At 37.8% G+C, this 10,323-nt stretch overlaps 1 protein-coding gene across 1 annotated transcript; it reads right to left on the reverse strand.

Moving 5' to 3' along the window:
* Positions 1-4,757: 4,757 nt before the first annotated feature.
* Positions 4,758-10,069, reverse strand: C2H15orf61 (chromosome 2 C15orf61 homolog). The gene is made up of 2 exons (XM_032623661.1): positions 9,605-10,069; positions 4,758-4,981 (listed from the first exon to the last, which is right to left on the reverse strand). Exons 1-2 carry the CDS (start codon positions 9,948-9,950, stop codon positions 4,854-4,856), a joined length of 474 nt encoding a protein of 157 aa, XP_032479552.1. The 5' UTR covers positions 9,951-10,069; the 3' UTR covers positions 4,758-4,853.
* Positions 10,070-10,323: the final 254 nt, after the last annotated feature.

Raw genomic sequence — 10,323 nt, forward strand, 5'->3', positions numbered from 1 at the left:
GTGTAATGTTTTCAAGAAAGCTTTGTCAATGCTGTAGCATGGATCAGTACTTCCTTGCTTTTTTTGGTTGAATAATATTCTGTTGTGTGAATATGCCAAATTTTATTTTTATCCATTCATCAGTTGATATTTGTTTCCACTTCTTTGCTAGAATGAATAATGCTATGCGCACTTGTGTACAAGTTTTTGTGTGAACATATTTTCAATCTTCTAGGGTATGTATCCTAGGAACAGAATTGCTGTGTAATGATAACTCCATGTTTGATATTTTGTGGAACGGCCAAACTTTTCCGAAGTGGCTGCACTATTTTACATTCCCACTAGCAATGTATGAGGGTTCCAACTTCTCCACATTTCATGCGAACACTTGTTATTATGTCTTTTTGATTGTAGCCATCCTAGTGGGTATAGAGTGGTATCTCGTTGTGGTTTTGATTTGCATTTCCCTAATAGTTAAACGTCTTTCATGTGTTTAGTAGCTATTTGTATAATTTCTTTGGAGAAATGTCTGTCCAAATCTATTTTTCAATTGGGTTGAGTTAGAAGAGTTCTTTATATATTCTGGCTACAGGTCCCTTTATCATATATATGATTTGCAAATATTTTCTCCCATTCTATCAGTTGTCTTTCATTTTCTTGATAGTGTCCTTTAAAACACAAAAGTTTTTAATTTTGATGATGTCCAACTTAACTTTTTTTTTTTTTTTGTCATTTGCCTTTTCTAACATTTTATCCTTTCCCCAAATAGGAGATTTTTACAGTAGGCAGTATATGAAGTCACAGTTTCTTTACTAGAAAGCTAACTGAACTTAGAAATACACTTACTAGGGGCTTCCCTGGTGGCACAGTGGTTAAGAATCTGCCTGCCAATGCAGGAGACACGGGTGTGATCCCTGGTCCGGGAAGATCCTACATGCTGCGGAGCAACAAAGCCTGTGCACCACAACTACTGAGCCTGTGCTCTAGAGCCTGCGAGCCACACCTACTGAAGCCTGTGTGCCTTGAGTTGTATTAAATGTACTCTCAATTAGCAAAACAGGTCTGAGAAGTTGCTGGATGGCCGAGCTTGTGTCATTGGAAACTATTTTATCCACATCTTCATTTAAAGAATTTTTTTTCTCAACATCTGATCTCCAATTTATATTAGAAAAATACTCTGTGGACTGTGGTCACTACTAATAACACTTCTTATTGTTGGGAAAGCTCTTGTGAAACATTTGTCAAGCACATAAAATGGTATAAAAGTGAAATACAGTAATTAAGATGTGTGTTCTATCGATTGTGTAAGCTAAAGTAATTTTTCATTACTAACGTAAGATTTAATAAGTATAAGTAGTTAAAGATTCTGACTTGGCACTAGTCATTAGCATGTAATTGAACTAGTAAAAAAGATCAGTTAAAGCTGTGTTGATTACCACCTTATCTTTGAAAGGCAATTAAAGACCTCAATCATTGCAACAAGATTTGATTGTGCAGCCTTTATTGGACATTGATCTTTCAGCAAAGTGCAGTTACATTTTCCATTAATTTACAGTAACAGAGTTTAACGCTGATACCCTAGACTGTTGACCCAGGTGAGATGTAATGCTAAGTACTTGTTTAGGTTAAGATGCCCCCAAACGTCATTACTGTCTGAATGGTAAGTGCTGAAAAAAAGTAGATACCCGATCCACTAGCTTTAGGATAAGGTTTCTGTTATCTGCATTAGCTTTTAAATGAAATGAAACCCAGATCCTTGTCTTTAGGTCACTCCACTCATTCAAACAACATTCATTCTTTAATAGAATTAAGAGATATTTTGTGAAGAATTATAGATGCTGTGTGATTATAATTTTGAGTGATATAAATATAAATGACAAAATAAAATGTACATTTTAAAAGAAATACACATGGCTTTTAATAATTGTTTCCATTTTTACTGGTCAACAATAAGCAAAATATTAGTGGCCAAATATGTATATGAACGAACTTATAACTATTTGTACAATTTGGTATGTTAAGCCATTAGCACTGAGAAACTAGGGATTTTTTTTTTTTTTAATTAGCAACCTCTTTCTTGCTCCCAAATCTGTTACTGCATCTTTATGGTGGTTCACAACTTATACAGGAACTACGAATTTTGACTAGAAACTTCTTCCAACACTTGATAATTGATTTGTATAGAAATAACAATAGAAGAGATGCAAGATTTTCAACTAAAATAAAACTTCATCTTCATTCAAAAAATAGTTGCCTGGATTATTTTGAAGACTAAAAATCCCATTAAAGAAGTGTAGGCAGAAAAGCTGTCTGTTTCATCAACTAAGAAAACTCCTGTTATCCAGAAGGGCTGGGTCCACTTAGAACCCTCCTGGCCATCTCAGGCATAACCAGCATGCGCACAGGCACACTCCCACAAACTGCCTTCATTGTGTCTCCTCCTGCCTTCCTCTCACTTATTTAAAAAATCCTTTTATTGATGAAGTCTTTTAAACTTAAATATATATGGAACACAAGAATGAGGATTACAAAACCAGCTTTTCTGAAATTAAGGTAAAACGGACATTTGCTTACAAGCACATTCATGATACATTTTAAGGCAGAAAGGTTTCTTGTTTTGTCCTTCTTAGATTACAGGTGGAAAAAACTAAGATACAAAGGAGTAGTTATTAGCCTGAGGTCAAAAAGTAAGATAGCACTGTTGCTAAAAATAGAATCAATCTCCTGCCTCCAGCATTTATATTTTATCCTTTTTAGGTCACAATACTTTGATGTAATATCCAACTTTAAAGAAAAAACTTGAACCATTGCTGTTCAATGAGAAGAATTTTTTCAGACTAAACGGTTCACTACAAGACTTCATAAATCCAAGGAATGATATTTTAAATATTTGAACCATGCCCTTAGCCATTGTTGAGTTCATCCTTTACCATGATCAACTTCATGAGAGCAAGAGGTCTATTGATTTTCATGTAATACAAGAAAATATTACATTTGCTTAATTGTTACACAGTGAGCACATCAGACAAGAAATCAAGGCTCTATTTAATGCTGCAAGCAGCAGAGAATTACAGAGATCAATAGGGTAGTTTGTCAAAGATGTTCTCCAAGGAGACTTACCTATCACCATATGAACAAGAAGTCACTCCGATTGTAGCTATTGAAAAACAGGTAAGCACAGTCAGCAGTACAAATTATCAGAAATCAAACAGGCCAGTGTGAAAAGAAGTGCAACTCTACTGAAAAGCTGTTATTTATGGTCTGATAAAAACCATTTTATCAGCCTTGTGTTGGGACCAAATCTTTACAGCAAGTATTGACAAGATCAGGAGCAATGAATGAGCAGTATTTGACTTAAAACTTATGAGCTATAGTTATTTAACTTTGCCCATTACAGAGGAAATCAGTTCTAGCCTTCCTTGCAAAATGCTAATAGTCAGTTTTATTATTAATGAAGCTTAATGTAACACGATCTCCTTTGTGTAAGCCGTTCACTTAATTAGTGTCAAGTATATTCTTCTGGACTAAATATATTGGCATAAGTACTTCTTTGATTAAAAGGTTTAGAATTGCTGTTAGACAAGTGAACACTACATATATTTGAAGAACAGTTCACTCTGTAGCTCACTTAAAATGACTACCTTTAACGAAGCCAGTTTGTGTCACTTCATTATTCCAGTGCTTTCACCTCAATCACTTCCACTCACCTTCCCTACTGATTTGCCAGAAGTAGGCACCCAAACGTTGGTTAGATTGAATTCTATAAAATATTTTGCTACAAAACTGTGTAAACATTGCAGAGCATCAGCAACACATTAACATAAAATGATATATAATGCATGTTTGTAATTATGGGAGAGATCATAAATCTTAAACACCCATTGGTTTAGAAATTAAATAGTTCTTAGTTCTCCCTAAATTACTCCAAATTTCTGGAATTTACCATTCGTCTGGGTTTTCTGTAACTACCCCCAAGGATAAATTTTTTTTAATGACTTTGCTTTAAAAAATGCAATTAACTTAATAAAATTCTAATGCAAAACCGCCATCAGGTCTTTAAAATTTCAGCCCACTTTCCATCGCCAATAAGTCTATGGATAGATACGTACCATTTCAGCTAGTTGCTTTTTTAAACAGTTACCAAATTTATTTTTTCTGGGTCTTTCTAGATTTTAATTGTTCTTACAGCTTTATTGGCATGCCATTTTAACTTTTAATAAGTCTTAATTTCATTCTTCTTGCTGCATTTACATTACCTAGAGTTGTTATTACATTTTTAAAAAAGTAGTATGGTATTGGATTCTTTAGGTGATAAGAAGTTTCAACATTACACCCACACCTCTCATACAGGTAAATGGCACAAGGGCTGTAATACATTTCCATTTAAAATCCTGACAGTTGAATGGTTTAAATTTCAGATTGCTGTTAGAATTCTCAACAACTTTGGATTTGCCAATGATATTATCTCTATCATATATCCTAAAATTCTCTACTTCTTTTCCCAATGTTAAAGATTTTTTCCCCTTCCTTGTGGGGTATCTATATTTTCAAAGAGTTGATTTAAATTGTTAATACATAACTACAGAATCTATAAGTTACAGTCATTTTTTATCTCTAGTTTAACCTAGTTATAGGAAAAAATTCATATAAGCGTTATGTGTTTGTAGTTCCCATTGGCTAAACAGAGTATGCAATATATAACAATGTATTAATATGAAAAGCTTTGCCTCTTGAGGGCAATGATTCATCTTAAAGAACCAGACACCGTAGAAAGAAAAAGGTGTTTGCAAAGTTTTATTTTAAAGGATCAAAAATAAATATTGCACATACACATGAGAAAATCTACTGATATTTTCATCCTCCAGCGCATACTTTCAGTACATGGCACCTTCATCTTCTTTATTTAGAAAATAAATTGTTATTGGTCCATAACTGGTGTGCACAGTCTCTGTGACTCTAGCAAATAACCAGGAGCCAAGTCCATATAATAAAGTTGGAATACCTAGAAAACAAATGAAAATGTTACTTGTGAAATCAATACCTATTAATCATGTACTCATATATTTGTCATGGTATAAATCACATAGCACTCTTCAGCAACATCAAGAACTTATAAAGTTACAAAAATATGAGTATACACTGACTCAACCTAAAAGGTCAATTTCATCTATGTTTGTGGAACATAGTAACAATTGTGTAAGCCTAGAGATTTAAAAAACTATAGATAAAGCTGATGTAAACTGTAATTCAAAGTACTTTACAAACATTAATTCATTACCTCCAAATAATTATGAAGTAATTCTATATTCTTTTCACAAATAAGCAAACAGAGAAGTGTCGTTAATGTAGTTGTAGATGCTCCTGATGATTGGCCTTGAGCTTAAATTACTAGGTCATCTTTATTGTGCTTTTAAGTTGGACAGTAATACCGATGGCTAAAATAATTTCTCGTACAACTTAAAAGAAACTGGGTCAAAAAGCTGTCTTCAAAATCTAAGGCAAAACCTAACTCTAAGGAAGATTTTAGTATAATAACAAACATGAGAAAGAAACAATCCCATTAATATTTTTACAACTGATTTGAAAATCTTGCTTCAACCTATTTGAAATAGGTATATAATAGACTGCAATAATATATTTCTTCTTTGGAATATTTCCATTTGTGATTAGTTGCCATTTGTGATACATGAAACTAAATATATACTAGCCAGAGATATGGATTAAGCACTCATATGCACATGACACTAAGCTGGACACAAAGCAAACTTTCACAATTCCTATTTTTTGTAAGACACTTATTTAATCCATGACTATTATTAACATATTAAAAAACATATGTATAAAACCACAGGCACATGAATCAATAACAAATATTGTATAGTCTGCACAAATATTATTGTTCCTGGGTATGAGCTGGACAGAAAATAACAATTTTAAAGGAGAGCTGTGCAACTGGAAAATCACTTTCTTTCTAGATAAGAGGGAAATCAACACATGCTCAGGACTAATCATATTGTTAAATTTTTTTCTTATTTTTCTGCAAGAGGATATTTGCTGTGTTATGTTCTTTTTGAGTGTATAAGTTCATTGGACTACTTTGTGCTTATTCCCTGAAGCTGCATTCCTGCCACTGTGATGCCAGAGATTAATCAGGAGAAGCATCACTAGTTGGCAATGAGAGAGGCAAAAATGCCCATTCAGACTGGCGCCTCTCTATTTTTAGGAATATACTGGGTCACAGCTTGTTACTTTCACAGGGTTCCCTGGAATTCCTATGCAACTTTTCACAGTATATTGCCTTCTTTGCCTTGGTAATACCTCCCCCCAAATCTCTAAATGCCTCAAGGGAACGTCAAAAAAATTCACAAAAACTAGCATCATAAAGCTATTTATAAATCATTCAACCAAAAGGAAAAAAAAAAGGCAAGTAGGGCTTCCCTGGTGGCGCAGTGGTTGAGAGTCCGCCTGCCGATGCAGGGGACACGGGTTCGTGTCCCGGTCCAGGAAGATCCCACATGCCGCGGAGCGGCTGGGCCCGTGAGCCATGGCCATTGAGCCTGCGCGTCTGGAGCCTGTGCCCCGCAACGGGAGAGGCCACAGCTGTGAGAGGCCCGCGTATCGCAAAAAAAAAAAAAGGGCAGGTAGTGGTGTGTGGAGTGGGGAAGTGGACAAGAGAACAAGAACAGGGCAGGCAGAAGCAAGTGAAGAGTAGAGGGAGCAGCTGAAATAAAAAATAAATTTAAAATATGGTATCACAACTTCAAAAACTGAAAACAGAGTGAGAAAGAAAAACAGGCTCTAGAAATAATTATAAAATTTCCAAATATACTGATAGTAAAATACATAAAATATGACTTTTAAACCAATGCTAAGGACTTACAGTGAAGAAATGGATGGTGACACTGAAAGTTTTGTTTTACAGTATTTATCACAGTTTTCAATTAAAATACTGATACTTTAAAAAAAATCACACAAATGGTCAATATTTTTTTGGCTAAAATGGAGGACTGATCAAGGATTACTAACTTAATAACTACATTATCTCTTATTAAGAAACAACTAGGAACCATTATCATTCATGCTATTTGATAGGGGGTGGAGACGTAATGTAGGAGTCAGAAATTCTCTAATTTTTTTTTTTTATCCTGCAGTCTACTTATTTAATGCAGTCAGGCTAATACACTAAATGGGAAGATTAGCCACACATATAATTTACACACTAAAAAAACCCATAATTTTCTTTACAGCACAAATGCTGTAAAGTCTGTAAGGTTTGATGAAAAATTAAATTTTTTCCAGACTGTCTGAAACATATCATAACATCAAAATGAACGTGCAAGTCAGTTCTTTGCACAATAATTCATTTTGAGTCAGCTGAACAGTAGGTAAACCACTGTCAAATTAAGCACTTTAAAAAAATTAGAACTTTGTAGCAAGTCTCCAGTTACCCATTCATTCCAATGGTAAACTGCTTTTCTTAAATCTCAATCTACTTCCCAGCAGGATACCCAGACTAGAAAACCATCAGTAAAATGTCAGCTTCTATTGAAAGGAAGGCGGAAGAGAAAGGGAACAAATGGGTAAAAGAGAAAGGGAACCAACGGGTAAAAGAGAAATCTTTATTATTTACAAAATGGAAAAATGAACTACTTTGATAATTACTAATTTGAAAGGAAAGAAGAAGAATAAAATTCTAAGTATTTTTAAATAGAATATGTACTTGATGATCCAGAGGGGCAACTGCACAACATAGAATAGGAAAAAAATCCTATTATCTAATTCCCTACCCTAAGACAAAAATACAATATTAACATTATCAAATTGGTTAATACTCTTAAAAAGTCCAGAAAAAAATAACTCCCTTTATTAGTATAAGCTCATTTGTATTCAAGCATGCTTGTGCAGAAAGTTTTCCGTTTTGTTTAACTTAAAACTCTTATTCTCCTTTAAACAGAATTTTTAGAATTTTCAAAAGACCATTAAATCACTATTCAGCTTTCTCTTTCACATTAAAAAAAAACTACAGCTGCTGTTTCTTTCTTCAAAAGGTTTTACTACTTTTCTGTGTGAGAATGCTCTGGGCATCCTATTTTTCTTTGGATTTCTTTCTACCTAAAAAGAGAAGCCCCTAATCATTAAGCTGTTCTTAAAGTGTTAGGTTTTAAATGGTGAAAACTTTTTTTAAAAAGGCATTGGGCTCATGGTTTACCTATAACCCTCCAGTTATGCTTTTCCTAACCTATTACTCTACATTTGGGAAGAATGATTTTTTTTTGATTCTAAAAATGCTAAAATAAACATATTCTTCTTGAATCTAGTCATCACTCCAGTCTCTCCAAATAACTTTGAATTGAATTTTCTGAGTCACTACACTCCTCAACTTCTTTGCATCAACCTCAATATTAGTAGGCATGCTCTATATAGTTCATCAGCCAAATAATAAGACATATTTTTTAAAGGATTACACATTGCTGAATAACCTTCTCCTTAATGGACTGAACCCAAGACAGTCCCAGTGGAGCAATGGCTCCAAAATCCCATGACTGCCATATGGGAGTTATTATAAGCAAAAATACACCTACCATATTTAAATTTAAGAAACTATCAGGCTATATAGTAATAGTGCAGCTGCATAGGCGTTTAGCTTTAATTCTGGTTCAAAAAACTGGTTGGGTAACGTGGGTCAGCTTGTACATCTAGATTCTTAATTACTGAAATATGGATTAATTTGATATCAGGTATATGAATAGGTTCCAAACATCCTGAGGCCTATTTTTTACTGACCTAGAAAATATAAAAGATGCACTCATGTCAACGTTCACGCCTCTTCGGTCATTAACCAAAAGATAAACATCCGGCAAGAGTTAACACTCTCAGAGTTAGAATATTCCATGAAAACATACCAATATTAAAGAGGTAGTCTTTTAAATATCTTTTAGGCCTAGCATCTGAAGAAGCTACCATCACTGGTGAAAATCTTTAGTGCTTTTAGTAAAACAAACTTGCTGGGGTTTCATATAAAGAGAACAAAGAAACTTCAAAAAAGTAGTTCCAGTTTTTATAATATGAACGCACCCACAAAGTGGTGTATTCATGGGAACGAATCCTGCCATGAAATTAGGCATTTTTTAAAAACTTAAGAGCCACTTTCCAGGGGCCTACACCCTCCTTCTCACTGCCCAATGTAGGGGTCCTTCTAGTTAAGAGCTGCAGGGTAGCGAGGATGGAATGCTCTCTCCCCGGGGTGATGCAGGGTGGTACCTAAGTACAGGCATGTCGATAAGCCCCATTTTCCGGGGGACGATTCAGGAGCTACAACTTAGCCCAGTCAGGCACCTGCCGGGCCGGGGAATACAGAAGCCCAGGGCCAGGGCCGGGGCTGGAAGGCTGCAGAGTGGGTGGGACGCACAGGCAGCGTCTGGGTAACGCCCCAGCACTGGGCAAAGCGTGGCGAGCGCGTGCGCCCGGGCGAACTTGCACGGGGCCGGGGCAGGGCTCCCAGGGCCGGCGCGGTCTGACCCTAGGGCCGGGGGCTCGGCCTCGGAGCCAGAGCGTTTGTCAGCGTGCTTTGCAAACAGTGGGGCCATCGTCGGCGCGACGTGCTTCACCGGCCCGGGCCACTCACCGAGGTTGATAACCTTGAGCGCCGTGAAGAACCGGTCCTGCCGGGCCAGGTCGTGCCAGGGGGCCTTGGAGCAGTGGTACTTGATGAAGGGGAAGCAGCCGGTGCGCAGGACGTGGTAGTTGGCGCCCTGCACGGGCCAGTTGAAGTGCGAGAGGCCGAACTGGTCGTTGCGGACGGCGCTGTAGGGCACGCAGAAGGAGGTCCAGTGCGGCAAACGCCGCTGCAGCAGGTGGCGCGTCAGCACCTCTGAGGCGCGGGGCTTCGGGCGGGAGGCGGCGCCCAAGGCCCAGGGCCGGCACAGCAGCAGCCAGAGAACGGCCTCATGGGCCCTCCGCAGGGCCTCCATAACCGGCTTTGCCCGCGTCCCCCGCCCCCTGGCAGCCGTAGGGGCGCGCGCCGCTGGGGGCGGGGCCGAAGGAGCGCGAGCGCTCGCTCGCTCCTCGGGCGTGCGGAGGGGACGCCCAATGGGCGCCGCGCTAGTGTGCGAGACCCCCCCGCCCCCGGGCGCGGCGGCGCGTGCGCACAAAGGTCCCGCGGCGTCCTAGAGAGAGTGGAGCGGGGCGCGTGCGGGCAGTCGGAGGCACTCTCTCTGAGGAGGTAGTGAAAACGTGACCGAGGACCTCGTGAACTCATTAATAACCCCGAGGAGGGTTGAGGGCGGGCTTCGCGAGTATTATCAGTTTAGGTAAGAGGAAAATTAAGCTTTAAAACAATTAAAT

This window comes from Phocoena sinus, chromosome 2, assembly GCF_008692025.1.
Source record: "Phocoena sinus isolate mPhoSin1 chromosome 2, mPhoSin1.pri, whole genome shotgun sequence".
Classification (NCBI taxonomy): Eukaryota; Metazoa; Chordata; class Mammalia; order Artiodactyla; family Phocoenidae; genus Phocoena; species Phocoena sinus.